Raw genomic sequence first — 24,201 nt, forward strand, 5'->3', positions numbered from 1 at the left:
TTTCCCTGTGCTTTTCATTCACACGCAACTTTGCTAAATATGATTATAGTCTTTAACTATAGCATAAGCAGTGAAGCTGTTGATGTGACTAATGTCTGGATTTAAATTACTTAAGCCGCCAACCGTTGTGGCAGTTCCACAAGCCACACAGCAGGCCAGCCTAGCCCACGGGCAAGTTAGCACTGCAGCAGACTAAAAAGAAGAAATCCTTGGAGGGGATTTGCAGAGCTGCCCATGTAAATAAATATCCTGACTCTGTACTCTGCAGCTCTTTAATCTGGCTCCTTCTTGTTCTTTTGTCTGTTGGAGCCCACAAAGATGATGCCAGCGACTGGAGTAAACCTCTCCATCAACTCCTGGTGGAGAGACAGATTATTCACAGCTGATCCAAGAGCCTGGGCAGAAATCCTGGCCCTGCTGAAGTCAATGGGAGTTTTTCCCATTGGTTCATTTTGCCCCAGCTCTGGAGCATACATTGAGAACCCAAAAAACCTTTGGACTGTGGACCCTTTGAAATCCTTCCCTCACAGAGAGAATATCAATTAGCCTGAGAAGAACCTTCTATGTTCTAGTAAATCAAGTAAAGCACTGAACATGCTCATAGAGTACAAATTCATCCCCATGAGAGTAATTGCAACATATGGTCATTGTTCTGAAGAGAAACTTTGACTCTTTCCTTGCAAAGGGGACAGTCATAGATGACCAGTAGAAAAAGGCTACTTTCACTCCAAGTAAATAGCTGGCTCAATTTATACAGTCACACAAGCTTGTAGAGCTAGTGCTTGTCAGCAAACTTGGGAATACTTTTCTAACTGAACAGGTATTCTTAAACCATGATCAGAGACTCAGCAGTTGTCTTTTTTGTAATGGTCATGTATGATCAAAGGCCCATGTAAACTGTGGCAAAGAAGACCTGTGGCAAACCCCTGGTTTCTGTGGCACTCTGGTGTGGCAGACTACAAAGTCTTTACCCCCTTCATTTACATTAAAAACTGAAATTTCTTTGGGAGATAAATATGGAGATGAATAGTACAATTGGTGTTATTAATTATATTATGTCTGTCTGTTACAGCTATCCCCCTATTCCATTTTGTTTCTTACAGTTGTCCCCATACTCCATTTTGTTTTTGTTCTCCTCCTGTTGCCACCTCTCCCTGGCTGTTAAGTTGTTTACCAGGGCCACTGCCCTTCTCAAAGGGAGGGCCCCTTAAGTTGTTTAACAAGAGCCATTGCCCTTCTCAAAGGGATGGCCACTTGTGCTGCGTGCTAAGTGGGACCACTGCCCTGTTCAAAGGGTTAGTCCTGTTATCACCTTGTTGAACCTGGGCTTGGTGTAGGGCAGGCAATGTCCAGAGCTGCAAGACCTATTGTGTTTTTAAGATCCTGGGCATGAGTCATAGGCCTCATGTGCTTTTGAGTCACCTATTGCACAGGACTCTGCCCAGGCATGTCTCTGTGCACACCTGCAGTTTTTCTCTGTGCCTCCTCCCCTGTGACAGAGGGAGCCTATCAGGATCACTGGCGGGAAACTGCCTAAGTTTGCCTTTAAAAACAGACATTTTTGAAACAAACATCAGAAAGGTTCCTGCATTGCTGCCTGGTCTGATCAGCCAGGGGTTTTGGGGGGTCCTTTCTCCGCTCTCGTTTTATTTTTGAGCGTACCCCCGGTTTTTAACCCCCCCCAAAGAACGAATTGCTGCCTGAGAGATCTCCTGATTATCAAGACCGTACCGAGCCCTCCTTGCTTCTTCTGATGTTACTGCTGCTTCTGCCTTTGCTGCTGCCTTGGGGACTGGTAAGAATCCCTCTGTGAAACTTTCCATACTTTTATTTTATTACTTTAGCTGCTGGCTCTGTCTCCCTAGCACACAGACTCAAGCTAAACCTTGGTCTGTGTCTTAAAACCTCTCTTTAACTCCGCAGCGCTTTCCTGCTAAAAATAAGCTTGGGCCGCTGCTAAGCTCTGCTCCCTGCTTTCAGCTGTATCCACTACTGCAGCCACCATCCCTTGGCTTCTTTGGGGGTTGCCTTGGGAGCTGTATCCTGGGCACATACCACTCTGCCCTCTGTAACTTCTCCATAGCATAAGGTGCACCGTAGGTTTTGCTTTTTAGTTTAATAAGTCATAGTTTGCTAAGATTGTAGAGCTTGTAAGTTTCACCTGCCTTGTTATAGTTTGCTGTTTTGTTGCTCTGTATAGTTGCTTGTTATAGTTTGCTTAGAATTGTGATATTTGTTGTTTTGCCTAGTCGTTGATTAAGATAGATTTAAAAAAGCCATTGCCTGGTTGTATTCTGTACCTGTTTTATTACTTTGTATAAGCTGCTTGTAATTTATATAAGTTTGATTAAATTAGAGGATAGATAAGGTTTTTACTGCTTCAATTCGTCTTCCCGCTGTCCCAATCTCTCCCTGAACTTTCCCGTGTCTGTTTTTCCCCCGCTCCAATCTCCCCCTCTGTGTACTTCTCCGTTTTTCCCTGTTGTAACCCCTTGCTGCTTCCCACCCCCCCGTGTAACTTCCCAAACCCTTTGCCACTTCTTTTCTCTTTTTTTTTTGTGGGTGTCCCTCTAGCCCTTCTTTACACCTCTCTGCTGCCTCTCCCTGTATCCCCTGTGTTCATGCCCCCGCTCCTCCACTGCCCCTCCCCTACCGAAGATCACCATCACACTGCTCCATTTGTCTTCACCCCGCTGCTCCGCAACTTCCCTGAAGTGCTCTCCGCTGCTGCAGCCTGTTTCTGCCCTGAAGTGCTCTCCGCTGCTGCAGCCTGTTTCTTCCCTCAGCCGTCTCCCCCATTCTCCATGTGCCTTCTCATCGCTTACACGTTCAGTGCCCTCCCCTCTTGCTGTTCCCCCTTAAGTGCGCTCCAGCTGCTCTTGTCTCCCGTACCTCCAGCCCGCAGGCTCCTGAAGACTGCTGCTCTGGGCTTCAGAGTCTCTCGCTGCTTGCAGCTGCACTCTCCTCTTGTCAGATACCACTAATCACTCACTCCCCTCCCCCTCCTGTTTCTTGACCCAGCTTTTAGGTACACTCTTACTATCACAGCCTCACAAATTAAGTCAGTAATTTTCTACATTGCATAATTTCACTTATCACCCATATTATATTATTGCACTGTGACTCACATTTTACTTGTGTTTATAACACCCCATTAGTTGCCTCCATTTTTCTAATATACTTTGTATACCATTTTTATAAAGAAGCTACCATTTAATTTTTTCATTTTCTTTTGGGTACATTTTGCATTCCACACTGTATCTAGAGTTGTTCCTATATAAAGTTAAGTTGCTTATTGACTGTACTGTATCCCATTGTGCTGAACCCCACTTACTGTACCCCACTGTTAAAACTCCCTACACTGTTCAATAAGAAGAAACACCCCAATTTGTCTGGTAATTTGGTAGTTGCTCCCCAGGATCCCATATACCTGCAGGCAGGGACAATGTCCTCAGATTTTTCACTGTTAGTCTGCAGCAGATTTTCATATTGAAATTCTATACTGCATCATGGAAGTTCTTGAGGGTAGAAAGCAACTGGAGCTTCTGACATTGGAGGAAGGTTATTGTTGTGGGATATTCACATTAGCTGAACGTTTCAACTGCAATCACCTTCAGTGAAACAGTTAACAATATGGACATTTAAACTCTTACCATTATACTGTACAATTAATACCTCATTGAGAGCTATTTCTTTAGGCCATAAGTAAATCCAGCCAGAAACCACTGGATCAGTTTATGTTCAGCTCATTTTTTTCAAATGTTCTTTTCTTTGCTAATGTGCAGGCTAGAGCCTTTTTTTTTTTTTGATTGAAAGTTTAGATTCTGAAACACATTACTGGGACAATTTTGACAGCCACAGTATATATAGGGACTTACTTATGATGAGTACCTGAACTACTATCTCCTTTAAGTTTTAAGTCCTTGACTATGGTTATGGAGAAAAAGTAAAGAAATTGATGCTTTAATACCTTGTAAATTTTCAGGAAAGAAACCTTTATGTATGATAAAAATCAAGTGAAACATAAAAGAAAGAAGGGTATTCAGCAACATAAGCATTTACAAAGTGTAACCAGTACTGTTAATTAGAACTGTTAAAAAGTCTTGCAACACAACCATATGAAATTGTCAATTTTGTTTTCAGTCATGGACGAAAACTTGACAAGTTTCATGTGAAATAACTTTGGCACCAAAAGCCTTTTCTCAAAACTCAAACTGAAAAATGTTGTGGTCTTTGGATAAATGTGATTTTTTCAAGATTGATGTTTTTAGATTCATTTTGGTTTTGTAAATAAATAACCATGATAGTTCTTCTTCGAGTGCTTGCTCATATCCATTCCAATTAGGTGTGCGCGCACCGCGTGCACGTTCGTCGGAGACTTTTTACCCTAGCAACACTCGGTGGGCCAGCAAGTCGCCCCCTGGAGTGGCGCCGGTATGGCGCCTGATATATACCCCTGCTGGCCTGCCCGCTCCTCAGTTCCTTCTTACCGCCCGTGTCGGTCGTTGGAACTGTGGAGCACGGCTAGCCATTCTCCACCTCCCTAGCGTTTCACTCCTCTGCAGTTTAGTGTATATAGTTCTGTTATTATAGTAATAGTTGTAGTTATAAAGTTAGTTAAGTGTAGTTGTAGATAGTTATACAGAGGATCGGGCGTTCGCCCCTTTTCCTCCCCGGTGCCGGGGCCCATGCCTGGTTCACCCGGCTTTAAGCCTTGTGCGGCCTGTCATCGGCTGATGCCAACAGGAGATCCGCACGACTCCTGCCTGAGGTGCCTAGGCGAGTCTCACCTTGTGGACAAGTGCCGGATCTGCAAGGCGTTCAAGCCCCGAACGAAGAAAGAGCGGGACAGTTGCCTGAAGCAGATCCTGATGGAGGCAGCGCTGACTCCCCCACCGTCGGCACCGACTCCGGCACCAGGGCCAAGTGTCGCCTCTGCTCCGGACCGCCCGGCACCGCAAAGGCTTCGACTTCCCGCTCGGCACCAGCCCGGCACCCTAGCCGGCACCGCTCCCTCTCCCCGAGGAGCAAGAAGCACAGGGCTCCTGCGGTGCCTACAACTACACCGCAGTCAGAGCATGCCTCCAAACCTGACCGCCTGGCACCATCATCCGCCGCGGCACCGAGCGTTGTCGCACCGTCGACTCCGGCTCCTCAGGGACCGTTGAGTCCGGTGCATCTCAGCTCCCCAGTGAGAACAGCAGTTGAGCTCGTCGCACCCTCCACGCCGGAGACCTTCTCCGTTGCACGCGACCTCATCGTCATGACAGAGCCCGAGCTGCCCCAACCCCCGGCACCGCCGGTGCGGGTTCTCCAATCGATGGGCAAGCCCGCCATGGTGCGACCGCATTTGCCGGGCACTACTGAGCATTGGTCCCGTTCCAGATCGAGGGACCACTCTCAACGACGCTGCTCGAGATCCAGACACCGCTCGCAGTCCCGAGACCGCTACCTGCGGCACCGGTCGTACTCGCGGCACCGTTCAAGATCCCAGTCGCCGTCGTACTACTCTCGGCACCGGTCTAGATCGCGGCACCAACGTTCCTACCGCAGCCGATCCCGGCACGGCAGCGTACGGCACTGGTCGACCTCCCGGCACCGAGCTGGTAGCAGGTCCCGGTCCAGATCAAGGTACCACCATGACTCCCGGTACCGCTCGCCGGCACCGCGCAGCGAGGTCGGGCTGTGCAGATGCCTGACGCAGTCATCGACGGCTCCTCCATGGCCTTCAAGGCACTCATCTGCTTCTTCCCGAATAGACAGCGCCTCTTATGGGGGTTCAGATGTGCAGGCCCACCCGGAAGAGGGACCACCACAATGGTCCTTTTGGATGCCCTGGGCATACCACCAAGCCCAGGGCGAACCTTCGGGCCCCGCTCGGTCCGGCCAATCGGAGCATCGGGCACCGGAGGCCATGATCAGCCGCCCCCCCCCCCCAGGTATGGAGGAAGTCCCTATGGATCCCCTGGCGCAGCAGGATGCTCAGGAAGTGGAGGTCCCTCTGGACGAGGCTTCAGTTCAGGAACCACTCTTCCCAGGGGTGTCTTCTTCCTCATCCCCAGATGAGGCGGTTGTGGGTACATCTTCTTCAGGGCCCCCGCCGATTGATCTCTGGGCACACCAGGACCTTCTGAGGCGAGTTGCCCAGAACATAAACCTTCCTGTCGAGGAAGTCCCGGAAGTGGAGGACCCGGTGGTAATCATCCTTTCTGCGGAGGCACCGACCAGGGTAGCCCTCCCCTTCATCAAGTCGATCCAGGCGAAGGCGGACACCATATGGCAGTCTCCGGCCTCCATTCCACCCACTGCCCGCGGAGTGGAAAGGAAATATATGGTACCATCCAAGGGGTATGAGTACCTCTATGTACACCCCGCTCCCTGCTCCTTGGTGGTACAGTCAGTCAATGAGCGGGAACGCCACGGCCAACAAGCCCCTGCGCCAAAATCCAGGGAAGCCAGGCGCATGGACTTGCTGGGCCACAAGGTGTACTCCGCGGGAGGCCTTCAGCTCCGTGTGGCGAACCAGCAAGCCCTCCTGAGTCGTTACAGCCACAACACCTGGGAGGCTGTCAGCAAATTTACGGAGCTGCTTCCCCAGGACTCACGCCAGGAATTTTCATCTCTCCTGGAAGAGGGCAGGAGGGTCGCCAGGACCTCCCTACAAGCGTCCTTAGATGCTGCAGATTCGGCAGCAAGAACACTGGCATCAGGCGTAGCCATGCGCCGTATATTGTGGCTGCAGTCTTCCGGACTACCGTTGGAGCTACAGTACACGATTCAGGACCTGCCATTCGATGGGCAGGGCCTTTTCTCTGAAAAGACAGATCCCAGGCTACAGAGCCTGAAGGATAACCGAGTCATCATGCGGTCACTGGGTATGCACACGCCCCAGACTCAGAGAAGGCCATTCCGCCCCTACCATCAGTGCACTTGCCCCCCGCCTCGCCCCAGACAAGATTTCAACCGGAGGCGAGGTAGGCCGAACCATAGACGTCAACCAGGTCCTCAAAGGGGTAATACTTCCAGGTCCGACAAGCCACCGCAGGGATCCAAAGCGAACTTTTGAAGGTGCGCCCGAGAGCAGCTTACCAATCCCTTCCCTGGATGCACTTCATTTCCTCAACCGCCTCAGCCCCTTCCTGCCGTCATGGTCCCAGCTAACCTCGGATCGTTGGGTCCTGTGCACGGTGCAGTTTGGTTACCATCTTCAGTTTGTTTCTCCACCCCCTTCCCATCCTCCCTCCTCGTCCCTCTTCATGGACTCCTCTCATGAGCAACTTATCCTCCAGGAGGTTCACAAGCTCCTGCTCATTGGAGCTATAGAGGAGATGCCAAGGGAACTAAGGGGCAAGGGGTTTTATTCCCAGTACTTCTTAATCCCCAAGTCAAAAGAGGGCCTTCGACCCATCCTGGACCTGCGAGGACTGAACAAATTCATCAAAAAGTTCAAGTTCCGCATGGTAACCTTAGGAACCATCATTCCCTCTTTGGATCCCGGAGATTGGTACGCTGCTCTCGACATGAAGGACGCATACTTCCACATTGCGATCTTTCCCCCGCACAGGCGGTATCTTCGCTTTGTGGTAAATCAGGACCACTACCAGTTCACGGTCCTCCTCTTTGGACTCTCCTCAGCCCCCCGGGTGTTCACCAAGTGTATGGAGGTCGTCGCCGCTGCCCTGCACCATCGTCGTATCCATGTCTTCCCTTACCTCGACGACTGGCTCATTCGAGGCACGTCGGAGGCGCAGGTGACCGGGCACATCACCATCATCAGGGAGCTGTTTGCGAGCCTAGGTCTGACCATCAACCCGGACAAGTCCACTCTGGTGCCTATGCGGAGCACAGAGTTCATCGGGGCAGTGCTGGACTCCAACCTCGCAACGGCCAGCCTCCCCCAGCACCGATTCCAAGCCATAGTGTCCATGGTCACAAGCCTGCAGGCCTTCCCGACCACGTCTGCTCGAACGTGCCTTGCTCTCCTGGGGCACATGGCCGCATGCACCTTCCTCACCAGACATGCAAGACTCTGCATGCGCCCGCTGCAGACCTGGCTCGTGTCGGTCTATCGACCAGGCAGGGATGCCAAAGACACAATCGTAACGATTCCACCAATTGTTCTAGGTTCTCTAGGCTGGTGGACAACACCCTCCCAAGTGTGTGTGGGCCTACCGTTTCATGCCCCTCAGCCCTCAGTGTCCCTGACAACGGACGCGTCATCGCTGGGCTGGGGTGCGCACCTGGGGACCCTGCGTACACAGGGTCTATGGTCACAGAGAGAGCTGACTCTTCACATCAATGTGCGGGAGCTACGGGCAGTTCGCCTAGCATGCCAGACATTCCAACGCCATTTGCACGGCCGTTGTGTTGCGGTATTCACGGACAACACAACGGCTATGTATTACATCAACAAGCAGGGCGGGACCCGGTCCTCCCCGCTGTGTCAGGAAGCAATACGTCTGTGGGACTTTTGCATAGCCCACTCTATTCATCTAGTGGCCTCCTTTCTCCCGGGAGTGCGGAACACCCTTGCGGATCACCTGAGCAGATCCTTCCTGTCCCACGAATGGTCCATCCGTCCGGGCGTCCTCTCTGTCATTTTCCAGAGGTGGGGGTTTCCCCAGATAGATCTGTTCACCTCCAGATTGAACAGAAAATGCCAGGTGTTCTGCTCTCTACAGGGTCGCTCCCCGGGCTCCCTGTCGGACGCGTTCCTCATACCGTGGACGGGTCGTCTTTGCTACGCCTTTCCACTCTCTCGTCCACCGAGTCCTGATCAAGGTCTGGGGAGACAGGGCCCGCCTCATCCTGATCGCTCCGGCGTGGCCGCGGCTGCCTTGGTACACCATGCTGCTCGATCTGTCCCTGGCGAATCTGATTGCCCTACCTCTTTGGCCGGACCTGATCACGCAGGACTTCGGCAGGATGCGCCATCCGGATCTACAGTCCCTCCATCTGTCTGCATGGCTCCTGGCTGGCTAAGCCAGTCCGAATTGCGCTGTTCCGATGCAGTACAACAAGTGTTGTTGGGCAGCAGGAAGCCTTCCATGCGTTCAACCTACCTAGCAAAATGGAAACGCTTCTGCTGCTGGTGTAGCCAGCACGGCCACGACCCACTCGCCGTGCTAGTCCCCACCATTGTGGACTACGTGTGGTCTCTCAAGCAGCAGGGCTTGGCGATCTCCTCTCTGCGCGTCCACCTCGCGGCTATATCCACTTTCCATCCAGGCGAGGCTGGCAAATCCGTGTTTTCTCACCCGATGGTGTCTAGGTTTATCAAGGGCCTGGAGCGACTATATCCTCAGGTCAAATGGCCTACCCCTACTTGGGACCTGAACCTTGTCCTGACCAGGCTCATGGCGCCCCCCTTCGAACCCTTAGCCACATGCTCGCTGCTGTACCTGTCCTGGAAGGTGGCCTTCCTAGTCGCTATTACGTCGGCCCGGCGAGTCTTGGAGCTTCAGGCTCTGACTGTGGACCCTCCGTATACGATGTTCCATAAGGACAAGGTACAGCTGCGACCGCACCCGGCGTTCCTCCCTAAGGTTGTCTCCGCCTTCCATATTAACCAAGACGTCTTCCTGCCAGTCTTTTACCAGAAGCCGCATTCATCCCGAAGAGAGCAACAGCTCCACTCCTTGGATGTCCGAAGGGCCCTCGCGTTCTACATTGAGAGAACTAAACCCTTCCGACGTTCACCACAATTGTTTGTGTCAGTAGCGGAACGAATGAGAGACATGGCAATCTCCTCCCAGCGTATCGCATCCTGGGTCACGTCCTGCATCAGGACATGCTACGACTTGGCCCGTGTGCCAACAGGGCCCCTTACCGCCCATTCTACCAGGGCTCAGGCTTCGTCGGCCGCATTTTTGGCTCACGTCCCCATACAGGAAATCTGCCGTGAGGCCACATGGTCTTCTGTACACACCTTCTCATCACACTATGTGCTGGTCCAGCAAGCTAGAGACAATGCCGCTTTCGGCGCAGCGGTTTTACAGTCTGCAATGTCTCGCTCTGACCCCACAGCCTAGGTAAGGCTTGGGAATCACCTAATTGGAATGGATATGAACAAGCACTCAAAGAAGAAAAGACGGTTACTCACATTTGTAACTGTTGTTCTTCGAGATGTGTTGCTCATATCCATTCCACACCCGCCCTCCTTCCCCTCTGTTGGAGTAGCTGGCAAGAAGGAACTGAGGAGCGGGCGGGCCAGCAGGGGTATATATCAGACGCCATACCGGCGCCACTCCAGGGGGCGACCTGCTGGCCCACTGAGTGTTGCTAGGGTAAAAAGTCTCCGACGAACGTGCACGCGGCACGCGCACACCTAATTGGAATGGATATGAGCAACACATCTCGAAGAACAACAGTTACAAAGGTGAGTAACCGTCTTTTATATATAGGACAAGGTGACATGTTAAAATCACATATTAGGGCTTTAAGGTTCAAATGACCCAGTGTGAGCCATACGCAACACCTGAAAGTTAACAAAACTCATAGTTTTCATTTTGATGTTCATCTTCACTTTAAAGGATTCAAATGAACCAGAAATGATAAAACAAAGATCCAGGATTTTTAAAAAACGTGAACAGAAATTATCTGTTTTAGCTGAAACACACAAGAACTGAAACTGGCAACCTTTCACAGAGCTGAATGTGCTAATTCCTGGCACCACATTGGGGAGACGAGATAACTGGTAGTTACTGTGTAATATGTCATATGCGATACCTCAAAATGTTATGAAAGATGAATATTTATATTGGAATGAGGAATAATGGGTGCTATTTTGTACTTCCAGCTTTTAATGTTCTAAATAATTTAAAAATACCCAAGTTATATGAAACTAATAGCACTGGTGTGGTTAACAGAATTACTCGCTTTTTTCATGTCACAAAAGCATAAGCACTACACTTAATAAACAACTCTCCATTCAGCAAGACATAAACTGAACAACACAAAATTAGGGCTTGATTCTGCAGCCCTCATTCACATGAATGGACACATTGACTTCAACTGGACTACATCTGTGAGGAAGGGTTGTTAGATTAAGCCCATACAACTTTAAAAGATCTAGAAAGCCCATACAACTAAAAAGATCTAGAAATGACTACTATAAGTCATTGTAGGGTAACCATCAGCATAATGTCTAGACAGCAGTTGCACTATAGCTTATCTCATCTCTCTCTTTATTTAAACCTCCCAACTGCAAAAATATCATATAACAAGAAAACAATGAAGCTATAGCATTAAAAAAGCATTAAACTTTTCATATCTCATCTTGATTGTGCTCAAAAGGCCCATCACTATTATACATTTGGAAACATTCAAAAACACATTTTAAAGAAATAAATAGATTCAGAAAATATTTTTCTAAGATCTATCAGCGAAAATCCAATGTGCTTCATATCTACAGGAGCTAGCTGCCAACACTGCTCCCTCACAAGCAAATTAAAGGAATCCTGGTTAAGGAAAAAAGGGGCAGAAGAGGAAGTCTTGTCTCTAATTAGAAAGTGAAAGTCTCAAAGAAAAAGATAATGTGCTTTCCATAAAGGTACACATTTGAAACCAAATGGATATGCATAAACAGGCTTAACCTGGAAGCTATTATATCATCTTGCTTTAAATAGTATCTGTCTTTCTTCATGAGACTCACAGGTTATCACAAATGTGCACCGGAGGGTACATACATCTAGACATAAATAGGAAGAAGTAATGATGGGCTTTAAAGTTGAGTGGGAGCACTTAAAATATAGTATAACAAATTGTTTAAACTATGCATTGGATGCAGTATGCTGTCAGGTACTGTAAGGCTCAAAGCATTGTAGTCTTTTTCTGAAAGACATTATACTGCTTCTCTCATTCTACAATCTCACAAAACACAGAGACAGAGAGATTAATGGAAAGCAGGAAATGAGCTGCCCTTTCACAGAAAAACTTACAGGGTGTTGATGATTTTATTTTTAAAATACACATATATTTTAAATGCCCAATAGGACCTTATTACCTAAGACACAAAAATAGCTCAGAGGACATCATTCCAAGATACATCAAGTGGTTAGTGAGACATTTCTGCCCTTCACATTACATGATGCTTAGTGTTCCTCACTGTGACAGGTTTACAACAGCGACTTGTGGAAGGTAAAAGAGAAAGTTCTTGCTGCTCTGAAGCATAAACCAGTTTAATGCTTTCTGAATGTTCTGTGCCTCTAGATTAATAGCTGCAGTTCATTAGAGGAGGAGGTATTGCATAGTGAAGATCAACTCTGTGAGTTTGTCTACACTTACACATCCCACTAACTCAGGAGTGGGCAAACTACGGCCCTTGGCGACACAGGGCTAAGGCAGGCTCCCTGCCTGCCCTGGCCCTGTGCCACTTCTGGAAGTGGCTGGCACCACATCCCTGTGTGCCTCTAGGGGAACAGGGGGCAGAGGGCTCTGCACGCTGCCCTCACCTGCAGGCACTGCCCTCTGCAGCTCCCATTGGCGGGGAATGGAGACCCACGGCCAATGAGAGCTTTGGGGGAGGTACCTACAGGTGAGACCAGCGCATGGAGCCCTCTGTCGTCTCACCCCTCCCCCAGCCAGGGGCTACAGGGATGGGTGCTAGCTGCTTCCAGGAGCAGCTCAGGGCCAGGGCAGGCATGGAGCCTGCCTTAGCTCTGCTGCACGCCGCTGCCACCCTGGAGCCGCTCAAGGTAAGCGGTACCAGGCCAGAGCCCGCGCCCCAAACCCCTCCTGCACCATGCACCCCTACCTCCTGCCCTGAGCCCCCTGCTGCACCCCTCCTGCACCCAAGCCCCCTGGCCTGAGCCCTCTGCTCCACCCCACATCCTCCTGCACCACAAGCCCCTGCCCCGAGCCCCCTCATACATCCTGCACCCCTCCTGCACCCCAACCCCTTGCCTTGAGCCCCTTCCTGCACACCACACTCCCTCCTGCACCCCAACCCCCTGTCCCAGCCCCACATTCATGGCCTTGCATGCAATTTCCCCACCCAGATGTGGCCAAAAAGTTTGCCCACTCCTGCACTAACTAATAAAAAGTGAAGCAGGAAAAGGTGACTTTAGAGAGGGAACAAAGAGCAGAACTTCCATCAAGGATGCTACTAGAATAAGAACCAGACACATCACAGTGGTTACCCACAATGGATAAGGTAATGGCTTTCTAAGTCTAAGTTCATGTCCCATCTGTGGTGAAAAACAACTTCCTTCCTATATATTGCAAGGAAACCTTAGTCATATTTAACAGGTGGAGGGATAGCTCAGAGTTTGCGCACTGGCTTTCTAAACCCAGAGTTGTGAATTCAATCCTTGAGGGGGCCATTTAGGGATCTGGGGCAAAAATCTGTCTGGGGATAGGTCCTGCTTTGAGCAGGGAGCTGGACTAGATGACCTCCTGAGGGAGGTCTCTTCCAACACCAATATTCTATGATAATCAGTCCAACTCTTTCCAGCTATCATGGGAATGGGTACATCTTTCACAATAATACTCTCTAGTGCCTTGAAACATGAACACAGGTCCAAGATATATCACCACACTCTTTTCAAAATCAGAAGTGTGCAAATACCTAACATACTTAAGGTGTTCCAAAATACCTCACATAGCCATTACATGCTGCAATTTTAAGTTCAATATCAGTAGACATTTATGAAGTATTACCAGTTGGTTTTGTACTAGCATCATAACACTAGTCAAGCAAACACTGTATTATTTTTTTCCACAGAACTTCTGATGCTATTTCCAAGGTTGAGATAACTCACCAGAAACCAACCAACCAACCTACCTCATGGCTCATGACAGATAGGTAATGGAGCAAATAGCAAAACCCCACCTAATTGCAACCCTAACCATATACCAACATCTGACAGTTACAATTACAATAAGACCAATAATACATAGCATTTATATAGCACATTATTTCTGCAGAATGATTCACAAACATTAACTAACTAATCTTTATAATAACCCTGTGAGGTAGATAAATATTATCTCAATTATACAGAGAGAGAAATTGATACAGAGGTTGTGGAACCTGCCCAAAGTAAACAAGTCAGTGCAAGAAACAGGACAAGAACTCAGGAGTTTCTGACTCAATCCCTTGATATAAATTTGTCAGTGAAGAAACAGTTCCTGATCTTGCTACTCTTTTCTCTACACCCACATCACAAATTAACAACAGATATTCAAGGGTTGCAGATATCTGTTAAGGAACAGTTTGTGTATTTCGGTCCCATAATATTAAATGGGCTGGTTTATTTCGACACATCTTTTTTCATCATTCTTTCTTGCATAAAAAAACCCTAGCTGCTTTATACAGTCACATTACATTTAATGGCATTTGGAACTCAGAAGGCATTCAAACATTCCTTTCTGTAAGCATCTGTGTTACTCTGTACACTAATTAAGTTGGAGTGATAATGAGAACATACTGACACCATTTAAGCAACTGGGGAATGAGACAATCTACAAGCAGCAGAAAAACATCTGCAACATGCTTTGGTGCAGGGGATTGGTCAAAACTATTTAAAAAAGTGTACAGATTGTTCTTGCATGGCTTGAAGCTTATCTATGGAATTAATTTCAAGATTTAAGGGCTACCATAAAAAAAGTTATCTTCCCTGTTGAAATGCAAACCAAGTTTAATATATTTGGGGTATTGGGAATGAAAATTCAAAATAAAAGAGCATGATTCAGCTGACTCACCTTAGGCACCCAGTGGCATTGCGCAGCACCTGTGATGAATGGAGCTGTATTTTGTGATCATCCTGGAGGGGCGAGTTGTCCCATCCCGAGTGAGGGATGATCACTGCATTAGTCAACACTGCAAGAGCATCCTGGATGATTGGCATTTTCAGTGCATCACACGAGGACAGATTCCAGAGAACTCCTACAAAAAGCAAATGATTAACAATTAGTGCTTCTGGTGACAACGGAGAGCAATTCTTGTTTTGAAATTATTTTTCATGAAACTGTTATTCTTAATCAAACTGCATACCTAAGAAAGTCTGCATAATGTCTGAAGGATCAGTGATGACTAAATACTGACCCGCTAAGAAGTTACCCTTTAATTTTCCTTTTAAAATAAACCGAGTCTCCACAGCAATCCTGAAGTTTATCAGGGTTAAGGCTGACAACTGGTCAGCGTGTTTGTGATTTAGCTACTATTTTTTACTAAAAATTAATAAAAACAAATAGCAGAGAACAAGTCTGTGCTACAGATTGGACTGCCATCCACTGGCAACTACATAGATGGAACTAATTCCTCTTAGGATCTCCAGTGTAACTTGAATGGAGTGGGCTGGTAGCACCTTGAAGACTAACAGATATATTTAGGCATAAGCTTCCGTGGGTAAAACCCCACTTCTTCAGATGCCTGGAGTGAAAATTACACATACAGGCATAAATATGTATTGGCACATGAAGAGAAGAGAGTTACCTTACAAGTGGTGAACCAGTGTAGACAAGGCCAATTTAGTCAGGGTGGATGTGGTCCACTCCCAATAACTGATCAGGAGGTCTCAATACCAAGAGAGAGAAAATTGCTTTTGCAGTGAGCCAGCCACTCCCAGTCCCTATTCAAGCCCAAACTGATGGTGTTACTGGGAGTTACCACTGGACTACTCATTGTTTTTGTGGATATAGACTAACACAGCTATCCCTCTGATACTTGAATGGAGTGGCCAGGCTATACTCTAGCTACAAATCTATCAGAGGTTCTCCTTTGACAACTCACATGAAGTGTAACAGTCTTGCAAAATTCTGTTCACCCAGAACAAATCATTTTTACGGGCTAGTCAATTATCTTTTTTCCTACATTGTCATTATGGCACAGGACATAGAAGTAGATTTTGTGCCTCAGCTGGTAAATGTTCATGACAATTTTGCAAGGATGGAATATAATTAGTTTTATTAATATACGTATGGCCTACATATATGTGTAGAATTGTGTTAGTTACTTAACAAAATATAAAAGCATTACAAATCTTATCCACAGGTAACAAGGCTAGAGGTCCAAACACTCACAAGATAATTTGTTTGAAAGAGATACCTTGTGCTAAGATTCAAAACTTACAAAAAGCAAATGAAAAATTACAATAAAATGAAAATTTCTTGGAATAGCCATAAAGATTACATTAAAAGAAAGACTACTACTCTCACATTTTGCTATTTAAGGATAGACTATCGAAAGCAAACCATATATTTTGAGTTACTTACATATAAAAATAAAGAAAGTAGACAAAACAGTTATAAATAAAATTGAAAAAAACCAAGTTTGTAGAGAAATGGTTCTTGCTAAATCTTTTTGCAGTATTCTGAGATGTGAAAGCGACCTACAGCAAATATGAATCAGTAAGTACAAGATTTAATTTTTTAGTTTTATTTATATGCTTAATTTTCCTGTACATATTTCATACATAAAATTGCATATTTTTGTACATACTGATTAATGTCAGTCATTTGGATAACTATTTCAATAACAAATGACCTGATTGAAATATTCCATATATAGTAAGCAGGTAACTAAATCATTGTCAGCGTTAGAGCCAGAAAAATGAAAAAGCTGAAACATAAATACTATTTTTCTGTCATCTAAAAATAACTTCTTTCTTCAAACATCCCTTTGAATTATTTTTTTTTCAAACAGCAAATGAAATACTATATTTCTTTAAGAGAATATGCATCTGCACAGCTACTGAACTCCATTTTTCCATGGCCTCTGCTTATGAAGATTTTATCAGCACATTTTCATTATACACAAAGTTTCTAATTCTCCACTGCCCAGCACCTTGCATAGGAGGGGTGGGCAAACTTTTTGGCCTGAGGGTCACATCTGGGTATGGAAATTGTACGGTGGACCCTCAATGCTCACAAAATTGGGGTTTGGGATGTGGGAGGGGGTGAGGGCTCCAGCTGGGGGTGCGGATTCTGGAATGGGGCTAGGTGCGCAGGAGGATGCAGGAGGTGCTCTGCACTGGGACTGAGGGGTTTGAGGGCAGGAGGGGGATCAGGGCTGGGGCAGAGGGTTGGGGCATGGGAGAGGGTCAGGGGTGCATGCTCCAGACAGCACTTACTTTAAGCAGCTCCCAGAAGCAGTGACATGTCCACCATCTAGCTCTTATGCGGAGGTGCTGCCAGGCAGCTCTGTGTGCTGCCCCATCTGCAGGTGCAACCCCTGCATCTCCCATTGTCTGCAGTTCCTGGCCAATGGGAGCTGGGTGGGGGCAGTGTGCAGAGCCCCATAGCTGCCCCTAGCATAGGAGTCGGAGGGCGGACATACCGCTGCTTCCAGGAGCCGCGTGGAGCGTGGCAAGCCCTGAGTCTGCTCCCCGGCTGCAGCGCCGGAGCAGGTCAAGCCCCGGACCCTGCTCCCCAGCGGGAGCTCGAGGGCTGGATTAAAACGTCTGGAGGGTTGGATGTGGTCCCCGGGCCATAGTTTGCCCACTCCTATGGCATAGTCATAAACTCATAGGCTTTAAGGTCAGAAGGGACCATTATGATCATCCAGTCTGACCTCCTGCACAATGCAGGCCACAGAATCTCACCCACCCACTCCTGTAACAAACCCCTAACCTATGTCTGAGCCACTGAAGTCCTCAAATCGTGGTTTGAAGACTTCAGGGTGCAGAGAATTCTCCAGCAAGTGACCAATGATACCAAGTGACCCATGCCCCATGCCCCATGCTGCAGAGGAAGGCAAAAAAACCCCAGGGCCTCTGCCAATATTCCCTGGAGGATAATTCCTTCCCACATCTCTGCAAAGTGAGTGTAAAATAATACCAAAGCATCACAGTCACCTTTGATACTTACTTGCCACTCTACATAGGTGTAAGTAATAGGAATAGCTCAGTGGTTTAAGCTTTGGCCTGCTAAACCTAGGATTGTGAGCTCAATCTTTGAGGAGGCCATTTAGGGATCTGGGGTAAAAAAAAATAGTTGGGGATGGGTCCTGCCTTGAGTAGGGGGTTGTACTAGATGACCTCCTGAGGTACCTTCCAACTCTGATATTCTATGATTCACAGTGCATGGCAGTGGAAAATGAGACCCATAATTGGCTCAATGGAAATATATCCACTGACTCTTTTTGAAGAGGCTCATAGGAAGCAGAAACCTGGGTCTCAATCCTGCAGAGCACTTAACCATATGCACAAGAACGGCCGTACTGGGTCAGACCAATGCTGTTGATCTAGCCCAGTATCCTATATTCTGACTGCGGTCAATGCCAGGTGCTTCAGAGGGAATGAACAGAACAGGTAATCATCAAGTGATCCATTCCGAGCTTCTGGCAAACAGAGGCCAGGGACACTTCAGAGCATGGTTTTGCATCCCTGCCCATCTTGGCTGATATCCATTGATGGACCTATCCTCCAAGAACTTATCTAGTTCTTTTTTGAACCCTGTTATAATCTTGGCCTTCACAACAACCCCATTGATTTTTTTCCCCCTTACTCCATGTTAATATTTCCTTATTCTCTTATCTTCCAGCACATTCTTGCTGGTTAAAAGTAAGGTCAGATAAATATCACCACCTCATGCTACATGCAGTGTACTTCTAGCCATGTCGGTCCCAGCATATTAGAGAGACAGAATGGGTGAGGTAATATCTTTTATTGGACCAACTTCTGTTGCTGAAGAAGAGCTCTGTGTAGCTCAAAAGCTTGTCTCTCTCACCCGCCGAAATTGGTCCAATAAAAGCTATTACCTCACCCACAACAACATGCTGACATTTACTAATGACTGAGACAGTCATTAGTGATATTCTTTAAGCTCCTTTGCCTTATTTATAAATTCACTAGACATTTCACATAAGAACTTTCTCTCCATAAGGAGCTGCTACTGTTTGTAAACTGCTGAAATCTCCACCGAGCTCCACACTCACCAGAGAGTCAAAAAGTCACCCATGCTGGGGTCTGGTTTTAACTCCACAATAACATTAATCCCTAGGGTACCACCAGATCAGATCTGATTGTCTTAAATCCTTCTGTCAGGGAGGTACTCTCACCTCTTTTACATTCAGGATGGAATCTAATAAGCCACACTGCCCCAATGAGTCAGCAGTAATGAACGTGCTGCTCCTTGCAGAGTTCTAGCACCTCTTAACAGAAGGAGCAATAGGAGAATCCTGGCATATTGTGACAATGCTTGAAATCTAAATTTAAGGTTTTAAAAGGTACAGGGATCATGTCACTGAAACATTTATTCTCCCCAATCACAAGTGGAGGAGCCCCCTCTTCTTATCCAGTTGCAGCAGTGGGAGGAGGGCATCCCTGGATACCCTTCCCCACTCAAGGACAACTGGCACCAGCGGAAGCTGGGGAAAGATAGCTTGGAAGCACTTCCTCAGGAGGCATAGTACCAGTTTGAGGAGGAAGAAAAGCCCTTTCCTTGGCTGATCAGGAGGCAGAAAAAAGGTCCTCACGGAATTTTATCTCAGGCTTCTTTTGCTGTGTGCCAAGCCTCTCTCCTACATGGCTGAAATGTATCTAAGCATACTACCTACAGCAGTGTGGAGGGCTATGTAAGCTCACAGCCAAGGAGCTGTGCATCCTGAACCCACTAAAGCAAAGAGTCCACCACTGAAGGGTGCTACAAAAAGTGGAAAGTAGGTCAAATTATGAAGGATGAATATAAACAAACAACACAAGCATGTAGGGTTAAAATCAGAAAGGCCAAGGCACAAATGAGATCAAACTAGCTAGAGACATAAAGGATAAAAATAAATCATTCTACAAATACATTAGAAGCAAGAAGATGACCAAGGACATAATAGCCCATTATTCAAGGAGTGGGTAAAAAGAATAATAGAAAATGTGGAAATGGCAGCAATGTTAAATGCCTTTTTTGTTTCAGTTTTTACCAAAAAGTTTAATAGCAATTGGACATCTAACATAGTGAATGCCAGGGAAATTGAGGTAGGATCTGAGGCTAAAATAGCGAAAAAAACAAGGTAAAAATTACTTAAACAGGTTAAGTGTCTTCAAGTCACCAGGGCCTTATGATATACATGAGAGAATGGTCAAGGAGCTGACTGAGGAGACAGCTGAGCCATTAGTGATTATCTTTGAAAAGTCATGGAAGACGGGAGAGATTCCAGATGACAGGAAAAGGGCAAATATAGTGCCAATCTATAAATAGGAGAATAAGGACAACTCAGGGAATTACAGACCAGTCATCTTAACTTCAGTACCCAACAAGATAATGGAGTAAATAATTAAGTAATCAATTTGAAAACACCTAGAAAATAATGTGGTAGGTAACAGCATAGATTTGTCAAGAAAAAGTAATGTTAAACCAATCGAATGGTTTTCTTTGACAAGGTAACAAGCTTTTTGGATGGAGGGAAGTGGTAGATGTGATACAGCTTGACTTTAGTAAGGTTTTTGATACTGTCTCATATGACCTTCTCATAAACAAACTAGGGAAATACAACCTAGATGGAGCTACTATAAGGTGGGTGCAAAATTGGTTGAAAAATCATTCCCAAAGAGTAGTTATGAATGGTTCACAGTCAAGCTGGAAGGGCAAAATGAGTGGGGTCCCACAGGTATGGTTCTGGGTCTAGTTCTGCTCAATATCTTCATCAGTGATTTAGACAGTGGCATAGAGAGTACGCTAATAAAGTGTATGGATGATACCAAGTGCTTTGGAGGATAGGATTAAATTTCAAAATGATCTGGGCAAACTAGAGAAATGGTCTGAAGTAAACAGGATGAAATTCAATAAGGAGAAATGCAAAGCTCTCCATATACAAGATAGGAAATGACTGCCTATAAAGGAGTACTGCGAAAAAGGATCTGGGGCTCATAGTTGATCACAAGCTAAATATAAGCCAATGGCATAATACTATTACAAAAAAAGCAGGCATCATTCTGGGATGTATTAGCACGAGTGTTGTAAGCAAGACACTAAAAATAATTCTTCCACTCAACTCCATGCTGATATGACCTCAGCTGGAATATTATTTCCAGTTCTAGGCACCACATTTCAGGAAAGATGTGGAGAAATTGGTGAAAGTCCAGAGGAGAGCAACAAAATTAATTAAAGGTCAGGAAAACTTGACCTATGAGGAAAGATTGAAAGAATTGGGTCTGTTTAGTCTGGAGAAGAGAGGGGACATGATATCAATTTTCAATTACATAAAGGGTTGTTACAAAGAGCAGGGAGAAAATTTTTTCTTGTTAACTTTTGATGATAGGACAAGAAGCAATGGGCTTAAATTGCAGAAAAAGGGTTTAGGTTGGAATTTAGGAAAAGCTTCCTAACTGTCACAGTGGTTAAGCACTGGAATAAATTGCCTAGGGAGGTTGAAGAATCTCCATCACTGGGGATTTTTAAGAGGAAGCTGGACAAACACCTGTCAAGGATGGTTTAGATAATATTTAGTCTTGCCACGAGTGCAGGGGACTGGACCAGATGAACTCTTGATGTCCCTTCCAGTCCTACAATTCTATGATATGTTCATGAGACATGCTACAGTTATTTTTGAAAAACAAATTTCTATTAAATATATCAGCCATTTCAAAGTCCATATCCCTCTATTTGAATAGGCAAAACCAAATAATAAAATATTCATGGGATAAATCCTTAACTCCTTGCAATATTTTACTCAGACTTCACTCCTGCAAAAAATGCTGAGTTTTGTTCTAGAATCATGGACTCATACAACTGAAAGGGACCTCAATATTCCTTCATACGTCATGTTTTCTAGACCTTTAATCAGTTCTGTTGCTCTCCTCTGGACTTTCTCCAAATTTTCCACATGTTGCCTGGAATATGGTGCCCAGAACTGGACACAACACTCCAGTTGAGGCAATATCAGCATGGAGTAGAGTGGAAGAATTACGTCTCGTGTTTTGCTTGCAACACTCCTGCTAATACATTCCAGAATAATGTTAGCTTTTTTTGCAACAGTGTTACACAGTTGACTCATATCTAGCTTGTGATCCACTATGACTCCCAGATCCCTTTCTGCAATGCTCCTTTTGGGCAGTTATTTCCCATTTTCTTTGTGTGCAACTGATTGTTCCTTCTGTAATATCCGAGGAAGACCTTCAGGGTTTTGCCATATGTAAATTGCAGGGAGCAATGAGATTTACATTTTGGCGCATTTACTTTAAAAAAAAGGATAAAAGCAATCAGTACTAATACAAAACTTTGGTGTATTTTCCTCTTTAACACTTTATAAATTAGAAGGTTGAAGACAGGATCAATACATTTAAAAATAGAGATGAGGCTGCTGAGAATTATTTTAATGCTAAGCAGAAAGAGCTTTCATCCACCAATCTCTCAGGTAGTAATGGCAAGCTTTTCAACCCAAGTCAAATGAATTTAAGTTATTTCAAGGAGTATTGCATAATCTAACTCAAAGGCGCAGAGCAAGATATTTTTAAATTTTGAGGAGGCTAAATTTAATCAAGCTATCTGGCCAAAGAAAAAACTGAATACCTGATTGGTTTGAAACTCAAATTCATCTTTGATCATTAAACTCTTTATTGTAGCTTTGGTTAGCTACCTGATGTGCCAAATGCTACCCTTGGATACCACATCAATTAAAAACCAGGTATCACACATACATCCAACAGCAGAATGTGGACCTAATTGGAATCAATGTCCAGAATAGGGAAAGGAGTGTTAAATATCCAGCACAGGTTTTAATGCCATCTTATATGTTATAAAAAGGCAAACAAACCTCACAAATCAACACAATAGTAAGGTTACAAATGTAAACACAGATCAAGAAAATGAAAGGTTAAAGTTCACCCAGAAACATCATCCCAACAACATAGCTATTATATATTTTTGATTTCTGTCTTTCCTGCAAAATATTCATTATACAATAAAACATACAGTGGATAAATAAATTCTGTAGGACCCAGACCTTAAGATTTTTCTGAATGAGGTGCATTTAATATTCTACTCTTAAAAATTGTATTCATGTATTTTTTTGCATTTAATTTCTGACCTTTAGAAAGAAACAAGCTTCCTCCTTCCCAACTGCTCCATTTTCCACCTCTCTTTTTCTTTCTGTCTACACCAAATGGACTATCTGTTTCTAGATGGAGAGTATGGAATGCTGAAGTCAAAGACACCTCAGAGCCCTCACATTTGACTGTATGCATAAAAACAACTATGAAAAGACTATGTATTTGTATCCTTAAACAGTGATGCTGAAAACTGACCCAATGTATGTAACAAGAATTCAGTACTCAGCCTAAATATCCTGTACAGAGGTCAAACTATAAAAGACATTTGCTGGGGTACAATGAGGGAATGAATCTTCCCCCACAGGCCATGGAGTGCCAGAGAGTCATTTTGTAACTGTTACTTTAGTTTCAAGGCTCAGAAGCCTCTGTGGTCATGAGGCTGCTCCACCCAGAGGACTGAGTGTTGGATCTACCTTGTAGCAGGGTATTCCCCGACTCCTCACATGGGCTCCACACACAGTACATCAAGATAGACAGGTGGATGGCGGAATTTATCCTACTGAAAAATGTGCATTTATCTTAATAAAATTGTTCTTTTCTAACCATAGGAGTCACCCACAACTTCAAGGAAATTAAAAGTGATGTACTTTAAAGGCAATTGCCTAATAGTGCAGCTTTCCCTAGTATTAAAGCACTATTGTTTCCTGACTAGTTGAACTGTCAAGATAATAAATTGTCACAGTGATAGATTTTCTACAGGGGAGAAAAAATCCCACCACCTTTTAAAGTGTTTTTGATTTGATGTTAATGCTCTTAAACCAATGACATTTTCAAATAGATTTTGACACAGGAACTGTGCAATGTCAAGGAGGCAGCACCCACACTCATAACAAGCAAATCTTTTAAAATTTTGTAATGGACAAAGGAGAACTAGATGATTCCCTTATTTGTGTCCGCACCAAAGGCTCATGTGAAAGGAGGAGACAAGGGTCAGGCACATAAGTTTCCCACTTAGTATACAAGAATTGAGGGGATGCCGGCTTCAAACTGAGCATATAAGCCACACATGATCATGATCTGTTATTAAATGTCTTCTGACTGTACCCTTTTTTTTAGCATTAAGATCCATAATTAATATAAAATATCTATAGTATTGCAAAGTGAAGGATGAAAATTTGGGCTGGTGTTCCCTTTGAAATAAATGTTTGCAGAATGAGGGCCTTGAACACAGAGAAGTTTTGGATTGCAAATTTAAGGTTCTAACAGCAACATTAACTCA

At 45.4% G+C, this 24,201-nt stretch overlaps 1 protein-coding gene across 1 annotated transcript in view; it reads right to left on the minus strand.

Annotated features, from left to right (window-relative positions):
• CTNND2 (catenin delta 2) overlaps positions 1 to 24,201 on the minus strand; it is a 1,223,799-nt gene that overhangs the window by 186,807 nt on the left and 1,012,791 nt on the right. The window contains 1 exon segment of the mRNA XM_030551717.1: positions 14,704 to 14,887. Coding sequence (XP_030407577.1) covers positions 14,704 to 14,887 — 184 coding nt within the window.

The sequence above is a fragment of the Gopherus evgoodei genome, chromosome 2 (assembly GCF_007399415.2).
Source record: "Gopherus evgoodei ecotype Sinaloan lineage chromosome 2, rGopEvg1_v1.p, whole genome shotgun sequence".
Taxonomy (NCBI): domain Eukaryota; kingdom Metazoa; phylum Chordata; order Testudines; family Testudinidae; genus Gopherus; species Gopherus evgoodei.